Source organism: Paralichthys olivaceus, chromosome 11, assembly GCF_024713975.1.
Source record: "Paralichthys olivaceus isolate ysfri-2021 chromosome 11, ASM2471397v2, whole genome shotgun sequence".
Lineage (NCBI taxonomy): Eukaryota > Metazoa > Chordata > Actinopteri > Pleuronectiformes > Paralichthyidae > Paralichthys > Paralichthys olivaceus.
Window position 1 is genome coordinate 5,644,825 of NC_091103.1, and position 22,600 is coordinate 5,667,424.

The 22,600-nt window shown below is 41.7% G+C and overlaps 1 protein-coding gene across 3 annotated transcripts; it reads right to left on the reverse strand.

Moving 5' to 3' along the window:
- Nucleotides 1–3,199: 3,199 nt before the first annotated feature.
- pxylp1 (2-phosphoxylose phosphatase 1) lies at nt 3,200–22,230 on the reverse strand. 3 transcript variants are annotated; one of them, XM_020095336.2, is made up of 6 exons: nt 22,076–22,230; nt 19,573–19,719; nt 12,637–12,825; nt 11,745–11,871; nt 5,910–6,049; nt 3,200–5,673 (listed from the first exon to the last, which is right to left on the reverse strand). In XM_020095336.2, exons 2-6 carry the CDS (start codon nt 19,652–19,654, stop codon nt 4,661–4,663), a joined length of 1,551 nt encoding a protein of 516 aa, XP_019950895.2. In that variant the 5' UTR covers nt 19,655–19,719; nt 22,076–22,230; the 3' UTR covers nt 3,200–4,660. The 3 variants fall into 3 exon arrangements, with proteins under 3 accessions (XP_019950895.2, XP_019950896.2, XP_019950897.2); XM_020095337.2 differs by lacking the exon at nt 22,076–22,230 and adding an exon at nt 21,730–22,024; XM_020095338.2 differs by lacking the exons at nt 19,573–19,719; nt 22,076–22,230 and adding an exon at nt 14,568–14,738.
- Between the last annotated feature and the right edge of the window lie 370 nt (nt 22,231–22,600).

The following is a 22,600-nucleotide window of genomic DNA, read 5'->3' on the forward strand; positions in this document are numbered from 1 at the left end:
ATGTGTTAGGAATTACGAAATCCCACTGCTAGCTGTATGCTAAATATGAAGCTACAGCTAGCTCTTGGTTAGCTTGGCTTAAAGATTTAAATCAGCTAGCATAGCCGTGTTCAGTTGCAACCAAAGTCCTATATCAACACCTCTGGAGCTCACTGATTAAAGCCTCTTGTATTTCGTTTGTTAAATGAAAAGACCTCTCATCGTAAAAGCATTGTTGGAGCCAGGTGCAAAGCAGTGAAATTAGGTGAATGTGAATTATCGCGCATTAGAGTTTGAACCTTCTGTGGGAAGCTGCACTCGTTGTAATGGAGACGTTAGCCTGAACCCGAGTTACTTCCTCTGGTCAACACTTGGCCTCCGTTCACTCCGAGCCCTGTTGCTGGTGTTCCTCATGCGAAACCTCTTTACAGCTTGAAATCTAATCTCTCTCTTCGCTTCCTCCGACCTTTGGCTACAACTGTGGTTTTGGAGGGAGAAGAGTCTGGGGGCTTCTTCCACGAGGTTAACGTCGAACCGTGACCGCAGCCTCTGCCGCTCTTCCATCTTTGCTTCGTCTCGCCGTTGACCGCAACCATGCTGAAACTACTGTCTGAGCCTTCAGTCTTCTGTCATCCCGTCATCCCTCCATCCAACACACATACTGGGGTTTGCTTTAGCCACTGTGCTGCTGCTATTGATGTCGGACAGCTCGGGTGTGTTTGGAAATCTTTACATGGGATTTTGTGGCCAGACTGTGTCAAGTGGACGTTGTTCCGCAGCCAGACAAACAGACTGAAAGCACACACTGTAAAGTACGAAGCTGCGTCAACAAACAGCCAGTGTGTTCACCTTGATCTGTCATTACCCTCCTCTGCTCGCACACAGACACACACTGAGGGACACCGGTGTGTATAAACCAGAGCCAGAGGCAGCATAACAGCATCAAAGATTGAACGGTTTGCGGCGTGAGGAAATTACTGCTCCACCTCGGTCTGGCAGGATGTCATCAGAGGCGTGGGTGGCGGAGGGATGTCGGGGCCCTGGTGGGAGAAAGTGGGACAAAAGGGGGAGGAATCAAACCGTACAGGGAGGGTTAGTACCTATCATTAACTACTCTGACGTCATGGCACAACACTGGAATTGGCCTAAGAGAAGGTTTGGATGTGTCCGGAGAAAGTTTGGATATAAATTTGCATGGACTTGTCCATTTGGCCGCAGCCTTGGGACCGAGACGTGACCTGAAGTTTAGGGTTCAACTCAGCAACTGAGGGGAAGCTATTTTGAATCCACTGGTGCTGGAGTTCAAATTGTTTCATATTTGACATCATTTCCAGGATTTTTCTGTCAAACAATTAAATCCATTGACTCGGTGAAAATGTATATTAGACTTTTGGTAATTCAAGTGTTCATTATAAGCTATTTAAACTCATATAATTCACAACTTCCTTCAAAAATCTGGCGACCCTGCCTGATTTACAGCATAACAAATCTCCTGGCCGAGCAGAGGACATTTCTAATCTGTCTACGGCATCAATGTGCCCATTTTATTCACGAGCAAATGGATCTTAACTGCCAGGACAAATATAACATCCATATACTGCAAATGTAATTTACCCGACTCACTCTTGTTATTACATTTTTCCAGTCAATAGTCTCCTGATTCTGATGATTCTAAGAGGGAAAAGGCAGGCGGAGTAGGCTCAGGCACTTTTGAAAATGACTTGTACAATTGATATCTTGTCAGCGTTGTATAATGCTCCTAATGATGATGACACACGACTTGTCTCGCGGTGGGGGAACAGGCACTCAAGGTCTTTACATTTATATAAATGTATTGACTATGTGCTGTGCCCCTGTAGCACTGTTGACAAAATGGATAACTGATGGTAGCAGATGGGCCAGACTGGAGGTTTGGTGAGTTCTGTGGAACTAACACGCCATCTAGTGGGACTGAGAGGAGATGTTATTTCTCTGCAGGGTTGAGTTATTTATAGACACCCAGGAGGAAAATAACCAGCACATTACTTTGTATTTATGTATAAGCATGTTTTTCGAGGTAACTGTAATTTACTTTGTATTCCCATAGTAATTTAGTAAAATAAATTGTTAAAACTGACCTTTTACTCTTCGTAATTAAACTGCCAGCTACTGTCAAGTTATTAAAAAAATATTCATATTTAATATAGGAACAATCTGTGTATTAATCAGAAATCTAGTTAAAATTAAAACGCAACATTCAAATATTGCTTAAACATAAATGCATCATTCGTCTCAGTAGAATGCATATGTCCTTATGAAACCACATTTAAATCTGTTAAAATCCAGATTTTTATTTGGATGAGCACCAAACATTCAGTCTTCTAAATGTTTCGTCAAGTTTCACAAATTTATCTCAGAAAAATGTGGAAAATGTGGAAAAATTGTCCAATCTTGCTTTTTAAAGAAAGTGATACAAAACTATTGGATTAAACCCTTTGTCCAAATTCACACAAACATTAATTTGGTTCTTTCTTAGCACGCTTCATCCTTCCTAGTTTTATAGAAATACATCGAGTGTCTTTATATTGTTCCCTGAAAAACAAACCAAATAACAGGCGAAAACCTCTGGTTGGAGGTGATATTGATATCACACGTTACACATGGATATTTACTTTTGGGATTTTAAATAAATTTAGCTGAAAATACTTAAATTTCAAAAATGTAAAATCATTAACAATCAAAACTAGAATCTCTCATCTACAATAGATTTCAGAGGCTTTGCTGTGTCGCTCTAGTTTGAGTTCAGGTGATTCCTCTTTGCTTTAATCATCCTTGAGATGTAACTTCAATGTGACTGGAGTCTACTTGTGACAAACTAAATTCATTAGACACGTATGTAATGTCCCATAATTCACGCTGCATTTCAGGACAAAAAGAAAGTCATGAAGTCCAAAGAACTGTCAGCAATAAAACTGGTGAGGCACAGATCTGAGTAAGGGTAGAAAACAGTTTCCACAGCTTCTTGTGTTCTCAGAGCCACATTATAACTGTGAGATGGAAGATTTGGAAGCAAGTTGGAGTTCGCCATTTAAAAAAACTCTTGAGCAGTTTAGGAAAAACAAACATCCCATGCCTGTGATAATGCACGGTGGTGGAAGCATCAGGGTATGGGATGTGGTTCTCAGCAGCAGGGACAGGGTGACTAGTCAGAATCAAGGGAAGGATGAATACGACCAACAGATACAATGAAAACACGAGTATTTATTTTACTGTATGTGCTTTACAATAGAATTTCAAAATTAAACTTGGATCACTGTTAGATTTAGTATCCAACAAACAACCACAATGGAATGTAACCAGTTCTATCGAAAGTAATATAAACACAGATGTTCTGCAGCTGTAAATTAATCTACGATAAAATCACCGATCATGTGACAGTACCGCAACCATTTTTAATAAAACGAAGAAAAAAGATCCACTTCAATGAGTGAAAGAAATAATCGATAGTTAAGGAGACAGCTACTGCAATGAAAATTAATACTCAAAGATATGCAAATAACAAAGAAGTCAGTAATACTAAGTATTTTGGCCCAAATTAGCCAAAAGTGTATTTTCATTGAAAAGATTATTATACCACAAAATATTTTCCAAGAATGGTTATTCCAGCATAGTATTTCCAGCTTGGATATTCCCTCATTTATTGCAGGCAGGGAATACAATTCCATGGTATTATGGAATGTAGGAATAAAGTGGCTACGTGCCGTACGACTAGGGCTGTGCAATGTGACGATAAATACCGTGTGGCATGAGAACAACATCTATCATTTCATATTATGCTCTATGGTTTTTAACTGCACGGATGCAGGCAGGAAATCTGAATAAAGACACAAACAAACACGGAGGAGAGTAATCATGACAGAGCGGGTGATTGTGGACAGGAGGACTCCTACCAGCCAAGAAAAAAATAGGTAGGGTGTGAAAAATCAGACATGGACCAGAAAACAGTTCAAATGGAGCAGAATTGTCCCCACAACAAACCCACTAACCTTATTTAGCACCAACATTAGAATCGTGAATCATCGAAAAATGAAGGAGACGTTCGATGGATGAAAGCCACATTAGGGCAGTCATGTTCAAAACACATATGTAAAGCGTCCTTTGGTCTCTTGAAAGGCGCTTATTTAAATTCAAGTTATTGTTAAAACAAAACAAACCCTAAACTGAAACACTTAATATCATAAAGATGGATGGAGATTAAAGCTGATGTTGGAACTTAACATATGTAATGTGATCTCCCAATTTTACACATTCAAGAAAAAAGGTATGTACATTTTTATGTTGTTATGTCTGGATATGAGATTTTGGTCATATCGCACAGCCCCAAGTACAACTCCCCTTGATTAGTTTATCTCTCACAGATTTTGCTTGAGAAGATGAAAAAGATTCAAAAAGGTATTTTAGAAAGTTTGTAGAAATGTTAGAAACCGAAGACCTCTAAGCAGGAAATGTTCAGTACTGAACAACTTTGTGCTCATGAATGTTAAACTACTACATTTAAAATACGTGGAATCTTAAGACACCGTGAGCAGCATAAAAGTGCATCATCTTCAAAAGTGAAAAACTAAAAAAAAAACAAGAAAAGTACATCCATCTACCAGCTCATCATCCTTCCTCTTTCACCCTCGTGTAATCTGTCCATCGGTCAACCAGGGCGTCTGTAGCAGGCGCCTTGGTAAGAAGTAGCATTGAAAATACTGAACATGTCTCTCCTGACAAAAGACAGGAATTTCTTCAGAGGGCAGAGGGGCTGGCCTGCGTGATGGTTATGAGAGCGACAGAAAGTGGTATGAAATGTTACGTCCTCTCCGTTGTACAGCACCCTGATGAACAGCTCCCCGTCTTTAGCTTTGCCAGCTTTCTTTTTCAGCTGCCCTTGCATTGTTGGGGGACTCTTCCACAGTTCAAACACCACTCTGGCTGCGAAACGTGGGAACCTGGCCTCCTCCAGGCCCAGGGCGCTCAGCAGAGGGGCCATGGTGACATCATGAGCTGAAGAGACGGTGAAGACCTCCTCACCGCCAGCGCGAGGCTGTCTTCCAGCCTCGCTGCTCTTGGCAACACGCTCCATCTTGGCAGCGGTTCTGTTCAGGTAGGGGTACATAGCCAGGACGGCATATTTATGGTACAGCCCCACTCTTCTCCGATCCACCTCGTCGTCTAACTGCTGCCGGCGGATCACAGCAAACTGAGCCATTGTCAGACATCCACCACTGCCGCTCTCCCCCACGGGAACACATGGGAAAGACAGGCCGTGGCACAGGTGGCACAGCAGGGAGTCTATAGGGTTAGCAGCTCTGAGCTGGCGGGTAGGCAGACCCAAAGTCCGCGCCATGTCAGCGTAATTCCTCTCCAGCTCGGTATCAGCCACCCGCAGCCGATACTGCCGCCTCTGCTCCTCCTCGAGGTATCTGTTCCTGGCGGGGCAGTCACAGGCCGAGCCGCAGAACAACGTGCTCCACTGGTGACGCATGGTCAGCTTCGTCCAATCGAAATCCGGGAGGAAGCCATAGAGGAAGGCCAGTCCGCTCTGGAGAGTCCGACTCTTACCTGTGGTCTCCACCCACAACTGGCGAGGCGTCCAATTGGAGGGGAGAAGATTGTGGTGCTTGTAGGCTTGATGGAGGAGCTGCCCATTGTGTAGGTGCTGCACCACACCTGGAATGGGACAGAGACATGTAGATATATAAGTTGTTGCAAGATGTTAATTCATCAGATAAAGCGAAATGTTTCGAAAAGTACACTGCACAGAAGAGTGTCAGTAGACTGAAGGGTCTCCGGCTGATCATTTTAATCTTTGACCCCAAAATAAACGTGTAATATTGGTCAACGAGCACAGTTTCGGTTGATGAGAGTAGATGAGACCTTGTGGTGATGAGACCATCCTTGCCTACCTGTCTGTGTGAGTTCTCCCATCTCACAGACACTGTGGTTGGGCAGACGGGGAGCAGAGCCCAGTGATGACTCCCAGTGGCCTCGGCTGCCTTGGCCCATGTGGCTGATGAAGGCGTTCAGCAGGGGATGGGACGGCTGCCTATGGGTGGTGAGGGACAACCAGACGTAAGAAACACACAATGGGACATTTCTTGGTTTTACACAGTGAAGTGACAGTGCTCATGTTTTTTAAATATACATAAGAATATTATTCTGTTTAGAGTAGGATCGCTGTGTTCAGGATGTAGCTCCCAACTTCCACCACCAGGTGTCTCTCTAACACAGCTGAGCTACAACACGTGTTCAATATGTGTGGGTGGGAATATGGGAGATGGAGATAAAAAAAATAAAATAAAAAAATGAAAGAATGTGTTACTTGGGGACACATACCCAACCAACCAACCAATCACCCACCCACTCACACACACACACACACCCCCACCCCCACCCACACACACTGGAGGGCAGCAAGAGGAGCAGTCAGTGATCTCATAGATTAGAGATGATTGAAGATTACACTTTAATATAACAAATCTGTGAGAGCAGCCCCAGCTCAGCTTGCTCAGATTAACAGAAGCATGCTCACGTACTCACACGCACACACATACACACAGTTTCCATAGTGATCATGGACTGGTTCAGCAAGACGGCATTGAAAACACGACCCTCTGTCACAGTCCTTAAATCACACTCGTGATTATTGTTATGGTTAGAGCACAGTACACATAACTTTGCATCTACAACCAACAGCTACAGTATTAAGTACAACGTGCATATTTCTGTTTCTGTTGTTATTGTGTTTAACTTAAGGCTTTTAAGCATAACTCCGATTTCAGCGCTCATGTGGAAATACAAATCTGGATTTTCTATTTTAAGGACATAGTTTCCTTTTGTTGTCACTTTGCATCAGCATCTGTCATCACCGTCTATCCTCTCTCTGCATTATCAGACTAAAAGCACAAGAACACATGGGAGTGGTGAAGTGAAATTAGGTGCCCACCTCTGCTCTATTCTGTTCTGTCGTCAGCAGATGAGTTTGCTGAGGGGAGTGGGGAACAATCTGGATTACACTGGGACAGGGACTGTGATGTGGACAAAGAGCCACCCGGCCTGTCTATACGGCTGATTGTTGCTAACCAAAGATTACAGATCCCAATTACATTAAGCAGGGATTATTATCACTGGATAGGACAGGGAGAGATAGATTAGTGAGGAAGGGACGGAGAGATGAGGAAACAGAGTTGAGATAAATTAATGAAATGAATAAACAGAATAGGATGTGATGTTGCGCTCTGAACTGAGGGAGAAAAGAAAAGAAGAAGCGGAAAGAGAGAGGAGATGTGGCCTGCTGGAGAGAGAGCTCAGTTAACCGCAGACAGAGACAGTGGGTCAGGACGCTGGTGCCAGCACACACACAGGCACACAAGCGCACACACACCGTCATGCACACTCACATGCAAGCGCGCACACACACACAGTGACTGAGCGCTCTGTAAGGGTCCAGCCCAAAGCATATGCTCGATGAGATCCCTGTAATTACACCCTGGTCTAAATAAAAAGACAAGTACCTACATTATTACCAGGACACAGACATTTGAAATAGCAATTTTATGTTCCATCTGCCTCCAACATGAGCACATTTAACCCACAAATAATCCAGAAACACACTTTAACTATGTGCTGAACCCACACGGCCTCACTGTTGTGTCTCAGGGACAAAACCTCAAGTTTTCAAATGCACGTTTAAAAGATTTAAAGGGTTTAAACATGTTTTGAGCTTTCTTTCATTTGACACAATTAAAACTGTGTTCAAGGACAAAAAGGTGCTGGTAAATAAACAAAAACACAAGACTGCTCATCTCAAACAGAAAGAGAGATGTGGAGAGGAGTGATTGTGGGACAGGATGTCATGAAGATGAGAAGAAAATATGCCAAAGGTCAGAGCGAACATCTGGAGTCTCAACAAAGAAGAGGGATTTGTTTTGGGACACTTGAAGCCTGATGTGACAGTAAAGTGTTCAGAGCTGGAGTGCGCTCTGGACATGAGCATCTTAAATCCTACTTATAATTCTGAACGGTGCAATAATGGATTATTTTCCAACATAAAGAACTTCCTGTTGGTTAATGAATCAAAGATGTGGAATTCTTATTCCCCAATAAAACATCCACATGGTAGAGTTTCCACTCTCAGGTCACACCAGGTTCCAGCACAGTTTACTGCTCAGTTGAAGGGGCGGTGACGATCAGTCAGTTACAGGATGTCACATGTACGAAACCTGTGTATTGTCATCTCACGACTCAGTGTATGGCGGACGCTCGGCCGTGTTGTTGAAATTCATCGACAGAGTAATTTTAAACGTGGGAGACAATGTATTTAAACTGAAGTGCTCCTGCTTTTGAAAGTGCAGAGTATTGTAAACCACACAGAAATATTTGTTTAAGTTAACATGTTCAACATTTGAGTAAATATATGAACAAATAACGTAAGCTATTCAAAAAAATACAAGGCATAAAGATGCAAAAAGTGATCTGACATTGAAATCTGGTTCAGATAATAGCCTCCATAAGTAATGTTAAGTTGTTTACCCTGATGGCATGTCGGAGGTATGCGTCACAGTAAGAGCCTGTCACATATAGTATGGTAGTATTCCTCACTCAAACACTTTCAACTGATCTACAGACAACACAGTGCAGAATATATTTGCATCTGGTTCACTAGACTTGTTTTGACTGTGGGATAACGCCGCTAATGAAGCTCTGCTAATCTGCTGACAAACACATTTAGCATCTGAAAGCATTAGTAAACACAAGTGCCTCATATCATACAAATTCAGACAGAAAGGTCTAAAATCACTGAGACATGAACACAGTGAGACTTTTAAAAATTGATGCTTCTCTCATCACTGGCAGAGCACATACGGTACGCAGCTGTACAGACCGAGAAAAGACCACCACAGGTTACCAGGACCACACTGGCACGGAGCGGCTGCCCCCTGCTGTGATGCTTAAGAGGAAACACATGTCATGGAGGCTTGGATCGGCAAAGCTTGGCTAAAACAAAACGAACCCCAGTCCATGGAAAAAACCATTAAAACCAAAAACATAGTAAATCAGCCTACTAGCATTGAACTCGAGTGCAGCCCTGCCAACATGAAAGTACATCGTTTGTCTTGATATCATCTGTCTCTGCTTTCTGAGTACAAATCAGGGTGCTGTGGCTGCTGACTGTTCTATCGTTACCTTTCACACAAAGACACAATGACCAACACGCAGGTCATGGTTTTATTCTAAAACGCATTTCACATAACCATTTAAGCGCGTGTCGGTGTGAACAGGAAGTAGATTGTCTGAGAAACGACAATGGTAAAATTAAGAGCACAGATTTCTCTTCTTACTGTTACACAAAGTGTTAACAACGATTTGCCATCACCACTGGTAGTAGAGTCATGACTGATAAGAACCAATCAGGAAGCTGAATTGCATCCAACTGTTTCAGTTTTCTTCCTGTCCAGACTCCAGACAACATCAAAGCCTCAGGGTTTTCAAACTGAAACTGAGCCAGCAGCATTTTCCAAACCTCCCTATTTTAGGTGATTGAAAACTGTAGACTTTTGTGTAACTGTGTTCTGGATCTAATTTCATGTTTTACTACTGAGACAGAGAAATAGGAGTGCAGCATGACTGATTGATCCACACACACGCAGTATATTATATTTAGGAGTTGAGTAACACAGGCAGAAGCTACAGTGGTACATAATGACATGAGGATAAAAAAAACTAAAGCTTGCTAAAGAGCTCATCTCTGCTCTTTTTCTTTCTCAGTACTAACAATCAAAACATTTAAAAGTCATGAATGACAGCATCCCGACCTGCATCGTAAGAGGCTTTTGTGCAGGATGACCCACTTTCAGCTCCAGTTCAAAGACCAAAGGTATTGAAAATATTTAATAATCAAAAGAAAGTGACAGATCAACTGCATCATATCAATCTGAAATGCAGCTGCCTGTGCCAGCTCTTAAGATTACAGCGTCCCTGTCCTTCTCCAGATGTGCTAAGCTGATGAGGCTGAAGTGAAAGCCTCGTGCAAAGTTAAGTCGTTGGCTCAGGCCGAACTCAGGTACACAACCCCAAAATGAAATAGAAGAGAGAGGCCGCAGGGAATTTAATGACCACATGGTCGAAATAAATCATCCTGGAGGATGTGGGCGCACGCGTCAAAACCATCTGACCAAGCCACATTTTCTGGATTTAAAAGTTGTTATCCACATGCAGAGTTCACATAAATTGAAGGTAATGTATTCACACCGAAAGCGTAAATGTGCTGATTTCAGACTTCTGAAGCTGAGGTGCCGAAGCAAGCCGGCTCCTCGAGCCTCTAAATGAGCAGCAGAGCCAACAAGAAAAAAAATCAAAGAGAAAAAGTTACAGTTGACAAAATACAGCATAAGGAATAAAAAAGAGAAAACAATATGAAATCAAGCATGAGCACATTTTCCAGACTTCCTGCTGTAGTAACAGTTCTGCTCTGCTCAGTGAGGTTGTCGAAATCATCAACTCTGCGTCAGAAGACCAAAGGCGCATGTAAATGTGTTAATGTTTATGTGAGCGTATTCCATCTAAACCAAAGCAGAACAGATGTAGCAAAACAAACGTACCCGCGAATCGCTGACACGTGAAAAGAGACCGCAGAACCAAGGGATTGTGAAAGTGTATCTGCACAACATTTCAGATGTGACATCAAAAGAACAGTTGTGCTAAATATAACAATACTGAACATGTGATTTTTTATTTACATATTTAAACAGCGCATAAGTGCTTTGTTTCCTGAATTAACTTTTTATCTTAAGGTTCACTGACTTTTACAGTTTACACTGATGCATCAAAAAGATTATAATGTATTTATAAAGACAAATGTGTCTCAACAGAGGATCCTTGTCACCTCTTCAGATACACTTAGAAGAATATGCTTTGTTTTTAATAACACCTTTGCCCCCTCTAACGTTGGTCTGAATACAATATCCTAATAAGGAGGTTATGTTTTCACTGACATTTGTTTGTTTGTTAGCAGGATTACGGTGAACCAATCTTTCCATGACGTTTTGTGAAGGGGTGGAGCATGACCCAAATTTTGGAGCTGATCTGGATAAATGGGCAGATCTAGGATTTTTGATAACCTGGGGCATTTTTCCATCACTATCCTGGATCTTGATTAATCTGGTGAATTTGAATGTGGTTTCATGAGGGAAATGTTGGACCTTGGTGGAAGTATACTGGGATCAGATTGTATTTTACAGCGTGCTTTGTATTCCAGCTCCACTGCTATAAAATTTAACGAGAAGGGCACTCAGAGAGCACATACGTCCACCAAGGATAGTGCCCATGTTAATGAACATGCCCCACCCCTCCACAAATCTTCATGGGAATCAGTTAAGTAGTTTTGCATAATCGTACAGACAAACAAACAAAGATCATAACCCCCTTGCAGAGGTAACTACCGATTGCATATGTCTAATTTCATTTTTACACTTCTACGCCTGCTGGGCCGTGCACTCTGTAAAACCTCGGAAGGTTCCCTGGCTTCAGGGCGTTAGCAGCAGATCAGAATTGCTCCAGTGTACGCACATGCTCACACAGTTTTTGCTTGTTGATGTACAGATTATTGTCAACTCTTCTAATGTCTTACTTATTCTCAATTCATTTTCTAAAATACTTGCCTTTGTTTGCATTTTTGCATACTCATCCTGAAAATGTGACTTTAAGTGAGTTATTACATTTTCGGTGGAACGTGTGTGTACCTGTGGGGGGACAGGGTGCAGTCGATGGCAGGTCTCTTGGTTTTAGGGATGTAGTAGAGTGGGTAACGGTCTCCATGACGAATCATCACCTGGACAGACAGCAGCTTGTAGTCGGCAGGACTGTGACCTGTGAGCAGACTTTCATCAGCATCATTATAAAATCCATATTACACTGGTTAATTAAAAGAACATGTGAGAGATCACTCAAAGGTTGCATTCATATTCCATGGTTCCAAGTGACGTCTTGAAGTGAGATGCAATACTGAGTTTTGCATCAGTGTGTGTGTGTGTTAACAGTAAATTAAGAATATAGAATTTATGTAAATTTCCTCTCTGGAGTCAAAGCTGCCATGCAGAGATAAACAGGTTTTATAAGCAGCGGCATGTCCGACTTGTTTCAGGCAGATATTTTTGTGACTTTTCAGTGGAGGAGAAAAAAAACAACACAAGGCTCGGTGTTGCTATGCTGTGAGAGAGAGAGAGAGAGAGAGAGAGAGAGAGAGAGAGAGAGAGAGAGAGAGAGAGAGAGAGCGCACTGCAGATTTACAGATGATGCAATCTAGTGGAAATTACTTCTGTACAATTAATACATCCCCTGAGTACTGACACACTAAATCTGACATTATTACTATATTAAGTATTTATGCGCTATCCATTAAATCCTCAGATTCTATAGCAGTGAAGGAGCTCGTCCAAATCAGTTTTTAATGCTCTTAAATAGTGATGTAGCCAAATTGGAAAGAATTAACTTGATTAACTAAGTGAATTGACTATTGCTGCCTGGTCTCACATTAGTTCAGATGGAAGTCTTTCAGAAATACAAATTATACATGTAACCATCTCAGTGAAGGTCTTTGGTGTTAAGATAAGGTTGATTTTGAGTGTGTCTCACCCTCCCAGGCCTGTTCGGTGTGGTTGGGGGTGTTGCAGTAGCCATAGGCCTCAGATATAGGGTTGGGTTCCTGGGTGTGAGGCACCGGGAACACCCTCTTTCTACTCTTCCCCAGAGCAGCCCCATGGCCTCTATCTTCAGCCTGGAAGGGTCGCTCCTCCACTATGGGAGTGGTGGGGATCAGGTTCACTGGAGAAAGAGATTAAAAGAGGAGAAAGTGGTATAAAGAAGACAAAATGGAATAAAGAGAAGGGCAAGTGATACAAATTCAGAAAACAAGGTACGCAAAAAAAAAAAACATCTATTGAAGATCGGCTTTTTTTCCCTTTGGTATAAATCCCTTGACCCAATCACTCAGTATCACGCCTCCTGCCGACACACAGCGGTGTTATGGTTATATTCGACTGGCCTGATATTATCATATACTCAAATTAATTAGCAAATTTAGAGTGCTAATATTTGGGAATGGCCACACTGGACACACTGATGTCATTAGTTTTGCAGATGTTTGTTCATATAATTAAGTTTTGACTAAGTTTGACCTGATTACATTACCTTTGCTTTTCATGACAATCCAACTAATTCAAGTGAAACAAACAAAAATTCAGAGCATCATCATGATCATTTGGCTTCATCTTCTGGACAACATGGTTGTCCTTGGAGCCAAACTGCTGCTAAAATGATCCAAGATAGATTCACCGGCAACAATTCATAGTTGGAAACACGGAAATTCAAAAAAAAATACCCAGTGACCAGGCAGTGAGTGCTCAAAATGAAGTTAACCAGTGCAACCATAGTTCATCTCCATGTCAACAGCTCTACTCCCCCAAACTCCTCACTGTTACCAGTGTGTTGCCTGGACACCAGTGACCTGTGACCCCTCAGAGAAATGGTCCAATGAGGGTAGAGGTGTTGTGGGAACTGGAAGGTCCATTCACAAATATACATCCCTGAAGAAAGACAAGTTGAACCCAGATGCCCCTTTGGCAAAACATTCCCAAAGCCTTTCAGACGGCACATCTCTGCGTGAACAGTCGCAGCCATGTTGCGTCACCTGACCTGGACACGGCGTGCTGATATACTCTATACATTTATCAGTTTCAGGTCAGCTTATATCAAAAAAATAGACAAACTTACCTGAACTGTAAACATTCAAGTGATCAATATATATTTTTTATATCCTCAGCTTCCCCAGTGTGAGGATTTGCTGCTTTCCCTTTTATTACATTTGAGTAAATTAGATATTTTTCCATGTTTTGGCCAACCAATGATCTACTCCCCAAATTCACAATGCACCCTTGTGCTTCAGACAACTGTGATGCGCATTTGTCACAATGTTCTGGCATTTCACAGCCCCAAACAATTTCAAATCATTAAAAAGAAATAATCAACATATTAACTGAGTGTAGAAATAACTAGAAATGCAATCAGATCAATTCTATCAAAGCACCAGCATGTAGCTAAAGACAAAAACTGTAAATACAAAAATTCTACAAAAAATACAAATTAATCCACAAGTTTTACTATGTTGATACATGACCAAATCTCACGAGGGGAAATTGAAGACCTTGCTGTTAAAAGAGTAAAGTAAAAAGCAGCTGAAACACTCGGAGCAGCAGAGCTTTAAAGAGGCTTCTCTATGTTAATTATCATATAAAGCTAAAAGATTAATGCTGGTCAAAGTGAGCTCAATCAGGACACGTCATGAAAACAAATAAGAGTAGAGACTTTTGAGAGCAAACTTCATGTTTAAAGCTTCAATCTGGATCAACTGGGCAAAAACAAACATAATGACAGTCCCACAGGGCAGTTTTTACACAAATTGTATGTATTATCTTTCAACATCTTCCCTGTTTCTAAACAAGCTGTTAAGTCTTTGATTAAAAAGCGGTTTTTGATTTTCTATATGTAGATTTTCCATAAAAACTCACCACTGATGAGGAAGAGGAAAAGGTGTGCAGCGACAGCAGAGCCCATTTTGACGATGACTCTGTAGCTTGAGGTCTAGCCAGACTCACACTGGAGCTCATTCATTACCATAACCTGTCCCCCTCTCTGCTGTGTGCCCGTTACACTGCCACCCCCTCACACACATACATGCACGCACGCACACGCCTGCCTGAACTACCCAAACTTTCAGAGGCCAGTTCAGTCACAGCCTCCGACACAATGGCGCTTTTGTAAGTGGCTGCCCAACACTACCAAGTGCATACACAGCACTGGCACACAGAGCATACTGTGGCACACACACACACACACTCACAGCACATAACAAATTCATACACCCACACTAAATGTGGCTGCAGTAATAAGAATTTAGAATATGTTTCCAATTTTCCATTTGCCACATGAAGTCTAGAACACAGCAGGAGGCTGTCTGACAGTGTCTTTAACAAAGAGGTCCATTTAACAAATCATAAATCTCTTCGGTGTTAACGTAGTGTTATTGTGTGTGTGTACATTCAAGTACATATACAGTGTACACACAAACACGCATGCAGCCTTATGAAATTATCACCAGACAACTTGACTTCTACCTGAAGGCAATGAGAGTGCTGTTGTCTATAGCAACGCAGTCATGAGTAGGTGAGCTACTCGCTCAATGCGGTTTGGCCTGAACTTAAAAGGTGCGTCCACACTTATACGACCTGACTCCACAGTGATGTAAACTTTTAGCACTGTGGAAACCAGAGACCAGTGGAACAAATATTGACATTAAAGCGCTGTATGTGCACAGATGGACATGGCTACTTGCAGCAGTTCATCATATAGACCAACTTAGATCCTGGCTTTTTAATCAGATCAACGCAAAGAGAAGCACACAAATATGTGGCTTTATAAACAATCTGCATGGACACTAATCTTATCTGAGCAGAGATTAAGAACTTCTTCAGCACATTTAATTAAGCACCGATGCTCAGTAATACAGCAAAAGATAAGGTCTGATATGCCACTGATGGCCCCCAATGTTGATCTGAATCCTCTAATGGAAAGTGTCGCCTCATACAGAATGTGATATGATATTCATTTTCGAATTATTATTATTATATTTACTCTGCATATTGTTTTTGCCCCTGTAAAGCCTGGTCCTAATGAGGTCAAACTTTATTTCTGAGGTCCAAGTTGAGGTTAGTGGTGTGATGGTAATTGTGGTTTAGTGATGGTTTGCCTTTTGGTTTGGCTGTCCACAATGAATGGAAGTCAATACAAAGTCCTTAATACAGATAGCAGCACAAAACTGTGCAAATATAACTCACCACATGGACTTCTGATACAGGGAATATTTTTCGGGCGGGTATCTCCAGGCTGATTGGTCGAAGGTCAGAGTAAAAAATTTTTTTTTACTAATTATCTCCCAAAAATAATAGAGAGACAATCTGAAGCTCAGAAAATGATTTTCCATATGTGATGTCATATGGTGAGGCTATTAGGAAGTCACAATTAAGTCAGAAAATGACGGCATGCATAGCCCAGAAATGTGTTTTCCTATGAGACTATAGACAGAAACATTACGACATTATTATCATTATCACAATATAAATAAGTTGGCATTGTGTGAGCGGGGTACAATGTGCTCACAGGATATGCATCACTCCCCTGATACTTATTATTTAATTTGTTTAATGCTCCCACTGACTGATCACGGCTGAGTTCAACAGACAGCTCATTCATCCATTGGGTAGTTTTGGTGACTGATCCATAAGCTCTGCATCGACTAATGTGGGGAAATTATTTGTGATGACTGACAGCATTAGGCGGAGAATCCCTGCATTAATAATGCAAAACACACGCCAAAGGGAGAACTGCTTCCCAACACCTGATTAACTAGTATGTCACACCCATAGCTCACATACAGGGAATGATCTGATTTATGCTGGTGCTGCAGAATATCACCGTCATATGACACTGAAGGAGCGGGGCGGCTGCAGTTTGCTAACAAGCGTGACAAGTGGGATGTTTTGGATTAAGAGTTCGAAATGTGTAATGTCGAAAGTAGGATTCATCCTCAAGAAATAACGCAGAGATGTTAACTAGAACAAAACACCTGACAAATGCAGAGTGCTAATATCTATGAGTAGGTGAAACTTTGTGCCAAACTGGATAAAGATCTGGATTTTCTTTTTAATTACTTTAGGGGAGTGACTTTTATTGAGTTACTGTGTTTTTTTGTCAACTTGTGGTTAATGTGAGCCGTTTGTGGAACATTTCTATGTATTCAATTAGATAAGTCATATTGCCCAACCACTTTTATCTAAATCCTAATATCAGTCTGCGTCTCCTTCACATCACCAATCAACTGCACCGTCAGTCCAGTTGTTTGCGCCAGCGACAGCTCTTACACCATTGGTAAACACACAAACCCAGTTTGTTCGATCCATGTGAAACATGTTAGGTGTGCCACCGACCACATTGTGTTACTGTGATAGACTGGCGACCTGCCTAGTGCCCACACAATCAGGCACAGAATAAGCCCAAACAGAAAACAGAACTGCGTGTTTGTCAGCTGATCGCTGCGCATTAGGAGAACACTACATGCATCACAGTTCGATGTGTATCTATAATATTTTTTAAAGTGTCCAATAGTGTTTTGTGCAACATCTACAGTGAAGAAAGCTGCAGGGAAGTCTGAACAGCATCCCTTCACAGTTTTAATTTTGTAGTATCAGTTTCTTCTGTAAATACTACTTCTCTTGGATTTCTACGTCTGTCTGGTGAACACAGTAATCAAGTCTCATCAAATTACATTTCTTTTTTTTGTACTGTTACTGCTACTCAACCACACATCGGTCACAAACCAGATACAGTGCATTAACATTCAGAATATAGAGTTATTGTATAGAGAGAGATGCCTTGCCTAGGTATTTTCCACTGTGACGTTACAACCTGGAGCCAGGAAATGAAATACTTAGAGACACAGTAAAATATTTATATTGACTTGATTTTATGCAGGTAATAGTACCCCCCCACACTCCACACACACACCATCTAGGTATATTAGCTTACCTACTAAGTCATCCCGTTAACCATCAATCTACTCAACTCTAACTCTCCCTTAACGATTGTTCTTAGAAAAGGTGAAACAATTGGTTGATAAGTTTGTAAATAATTTAAGGTTATTTTCCGACAGGCGACAGTTATATAAAAGTATCCAAGATCAGTATGCAGCCCCATCTGCCACAGGGCTAACTTTTGTCTTTTAGTGTGTGTCTGTCACTGTGTTGCTCAGTATCCAATATCCAGATTTATGTTATAATCCCATATCTTGTCTGAAGGCAGACCATCTCTGGCACTGGCAACACAGAGGTGATCAGTCAAGTTCCACAGTGGGTGCAGACATTGTAACAGGAATGGGAGGAATGCAGGGGAAAAGAATTTGCTAAGTGCTTGGAGCTCTGCCTATTTAACACTTAGTAGTAGATAGTTGTTTTGGAACAGTTACAAAAACTAGGTGATAACATTTCACCCCTATTAAACTGTCATACAGGTTCAAACTGCTTTTCATTTGAAGAATACATGGGCCTCAAGTGCTTCCTTTATTATGTCTTCTCTTCCAAACGTGGCAAATCATATTTGTTTAATTCCATCTCTTTTTTATCTCTTTTTGTCCTCACCTCTCTCACTCCTCACAGGCAATACCTTTCTTTTTCTCTGTTCATATCCTCCCATCATAGTCCCCTCTAACTCTGAATTTACTGACGCAATCAACTCCTTTCAGGCTGACTCATCCTTCCCTTGACAAGCATAACACAATAAAAAAAAAGCTCATTTTCTCTGTGTTTTAGCCACTTTAATTTACACTTTAATTCCCACTACTGCAGTTGTCCTCTCACTGTCGTCACTTTCTCTCTGGGAGTCCCCTGTGTGTCAATCAACACGGCAATCGCACCCTTCGCAGCCATCCACATTTTACTTTGCTGCTGCCAGGAGCCAGAGAGATGCATTTGCTGCACCGCCAATCATCATCCGTCACTCAGTCCCTAGTGGTAATGGTCAACAAACAATAAACACAGGGATGAGCTTTTCTCAAGCGCAAGAAGGGGGTGAGAGAGAAAAGACCGGAATAGAGAGCAGACGACATAAAATGATTTAGAGAGAGACCTATAGCAGAAAAGAAGAACAAAAACAGAAGCTGTCCATATATTAAACATGAGGACAAATCCCACATGCTTTTATCATGTGCTTCTGCTGGATAATGGCTCAAATCCTTCTCTTTGTGTGATGAATAAATGATGACAGCAGCTTTACTCCGAATGTACGACTCATCCAGAAAAATAAAGGAAGGCCAGTTTTGAAAGCGCGTGCACCTACAAGAAAAAAATTTCCCTTGATTGAGAAATCACCTGATCAAGTAGATTTCTGGTGCAACAGGAGAGTATCTCATCTCAGAAAAAGAGTCATAGCAAAGTCATTGCATCTTCTGCTGCATCTAGGTTGTGTGTACCCACAGGTACCAGGCAGGTAACATAAAATAAAGTTGCGTAACAAGTAAAAGCTATTTACATAACTTCACAGACAGAGGTAAAAAATGAACTACACGTGGGCGGGAAGCAAGTGAGAACTGAAATATGCTTTTTTCTGGAGAAATCATTGAGTGAAATGATGGTGCAGTATTTTATCACCTCCAGTGAAGGGGACACGGTCTCCTCTTACTGAGAGGTTGTTTCCTTACATTCACTGGCGCTGAGAGGGAAGCGCTGTCTAGACAAAACCTATACAGGAGGTGCCAGACAATGACTCAATGGGGAAAAGACATGATTCTGTACACCTAAGCATACCACAGCAGATGGTGGTGGGTATTATAGGAAGTCTCTAGGGGATTCTGCTTTGTTTCAGTATGAATGCAGTCTCTTGAATGGGGAATCAATTAGAGGAAGTGTGTGTATTAACATGAACCCCCATGCAAAAAGAAAAAGGTACATAAACAAAGGTACTTACAGAACTGAAGGCTCAGACTGATGACGGCCAGCGCTGCCCCGCCCACCACCACCAGGAGGAGGAAGCGGTTGCGAGCCAGCATCTTATCATGTGATTGGTCGGCGACCCCGTCTGTCAGCCATCCAGACCACGGTCCATCCCAGCTGCCTAGAAACAAACAGTTAGTGGACTATTGAAATAGAACATTTTACATACAATTTTATATCATTAAATTTATTTTATTTTAAGTTGTTTTACTGGACACAATAAGTAAAAAGAACGGGTGTTTATGATAAGCAGCTGTCGTTTACTTCCTATGTTAAAAGGAAATGATTCATCAAAAAAGCTGTTGACTATAGATTATGAAAAAACTGTCTAGACACAGTCATTGCAAACTTTTTCAAAATCTGGCATTTACAAAATGCTTAACCAATTTTCATGAAGTTATAAGAGATGAGTGAAATTTTGAATGCAAACTACATTAACTAACTCTCTCTAGTTTCTGAAACAGCCGCTCACTCCTGTCCCTTTCAGCTCGTGCGGTATCTTTGCTTCCTGTTTGACAATGTGTGATAAACATTTGCTCAACAGGCAGAAACAAGCTGAGAAACTGGATCACTGCAAGAATCTTAGGTGTTCGTATACACAAATTTGAGTCATGAGAAATATTGCAAACAAAATGAAATTGTGATTTCTAGAATTTCTGAAAAATGCATGCTTTTGTTCAGGGTCCATGCGGAGCCATGCGGAGCCATGCACAGCTGAAATAGGTGAAAATAGAGACATCTTCACAAGCCTAGATTGGAGCAGCATGCTGAACATTTTAGCATAAAGTTAAAAGTGGTCTGTCATTAGAGTTTAATGCTAGCCTTAGATGTGTTATTAATAATGTATCAATGGATATATTAATCTATTTAAGGGAACAATCTCCTTGGATTCTGGAAGAATCTAAAAATGTCTTTAACTGACCATCTGATGCTCTATTACTTCTCGCCAACATAATCAGATATTCAATTCATCTCAAGAGAGAATAATATTTGAAGTACTGGTGGTGTGCTCATGTTGTACTCAAGAATCCAAGGACCTCACTAAGTGGCTGTGTTGTTGCTGTGTACAATCTCTGGAGTATATGATGAGTCTGTCTGTTCCATGAGAGATTGTTGACGGCTAAGAAACTACAACCAAATGCTACGTCATCAGCTCAAACAGTCAATATATATATATATAACAAGTTCATACCAGTAATCACCAATATACAACCCCTATACATATACTATTTCTATTCAAAGCTTCATCCAACTGTTGAGGTAAGAACTCCAGTCTGTATCTGCTGTGATTTCATTAAGCGAAGAGCTTTTATACGAGTAGTGGCGTAAATTAAAAAGGGAAATAAAAAGAGTTTGACACTTGTCGGTTTAAATTTCACGCGAAGACCTATTTCATCTGACTAAACTGAAAACGTGTGCGTTACACATGGCACAGTACATGTACAGTCTGTACCATTTCCCCAAACCCACAAGTCAAACAGATCCAGGACTAGTCAGTGCAAGGCTGGAAACCAGGGGAGGGACAAACTATAAGTGCAGTAAATGTACCCTACACAGTGAACCCTACCATTAGACTGTCTAGAAACACTCCCTGCTCAAGCCTGCGTCTGACCAAGGGGAATTAAAAAGATGCTTCAGACAGAACTACACCAACAGGTCTGCCCAGTTCAGGATCTGCACATACAAACCCTGAGCTTCACACCAAACTCCAGCCAAAATACAGGGAGTTCACGGTGGAATCACTTATCTGTAATTGCATGTGTCTTATATTTCTCATGAATAAAGGAGCTGCAGGTTGGTTCTAGAAATGATAAAATAAACATGAAGATACACATTTAGATGAACTAACTTAAATCACAGTGCTAAGCTTTGTTATAGCCATTTAACTTAAGTCAAGTCAACCAGGGGAGTCTATTAACCATTCATTATTGATTATTATTATTATTATTAAGCCCTTTTTGCATTTCATTTCAATGCCGAATTTAAGAGTGAACTCTAGTAACACTGACACACCCTAAAGATAAGCTTCAACCGGCACATGAGTTTGTCAGGACGTTAAATCAAACTAAATTACCAGTAGCTTGTGTCTGATCCCGCTGGTTAACTAGTTAGCTAAAGGCTAGCTACTTACACCGGTGAGTCCCGCGAGCGGAGCGACGCCAGTGTTCCTCAGCAGCGTTCACACAGAGGTCCCTCTGCTCCTGCGTGTGTCTGTGTCTGTCTGTGTCTGTCTGTGTCTGTCTGTGTCTCTACTTGTTGCTGCCTCTCCTCGGTGTCCCGACAAGTTACCGGAGGATTCACGTGGAGCTTTGCGTGTCTCTTCCCACGGAATTTTTTTAAAACGCCACATCCACAGCGGAGCTCGGTGCAGGAGACAACAGACAAGAGCAGGCACAGACCGACCGGGGTGAGAGCAGCAGGAGCAACAGGAGCAGGAGGAGGAGGAGCAGGAGGTGTGAGAGGTGAATGGTTCCTACCTGAGGAGGTGAGGGGGTCAGAGCCGCGGACAGGCTGCTTCCACACTTGAATCCACCGCTCCGGTTCCTCCGGTACCACCGACACATCGCTGGAGCCCGGGGTTCAACCACACGCGACACGAGGAGGGACTTCCTGCCTGTGCCTTTCAAAATAATACTGCTTTTTACACATGAACAACGTGTTGTGTCCTACAGATGTGCCATGATGCGGCACCTCTGGTTTTGAAATGGATGTGAGTGCACTTGTTAAATAGTCATTGTGGCCCAAACACCCCAAAACAAACAAGGTTTTTTTTTGTGGTGCTCTCTGCAAAGTGTAATCTGGATGTGACCCTACAATGGTAAATGGTGACTATAGTCCACATAGCATAAAACAAATCCAGGCCATCTTTCGCACCATAAGGTATTGCTATAGCCTAACAATGTGGCTGTGGCTCAGGAGGTAGAGTGGATCGTCCACTAACCAGAAGGTCAATGGTTCAATCTTAGTCTACCCCATCCAACAAGTTGAAGTGTCTATTATAG

Excerpts from the sequence above, each read along its gene's own strand:
- pxylp1 (XM_020095336.2), bottom strand. The coding sequence starts at position 19,654 with ATGCTGGCTCGCAACCGCTTCCTCCTCCTGGTGGTGGTGGGCGGGGCA. Across the intron at positions 12,826-19,572 it reads CAGTCTGAGCCTTCAGTTCT|TGAACCTGATCCCCACCACT; the intron begins GTAAGTACCTTT and ends CTCTTTCTCCAG. Across the intron at positions 11,872-12,636 it reads CACCGAACAGGCCTGGGAGG|GTCACAGTCCTGCCGACTAC; the intron begins GTGAGACACACT and ends GTCTGCTCACAG.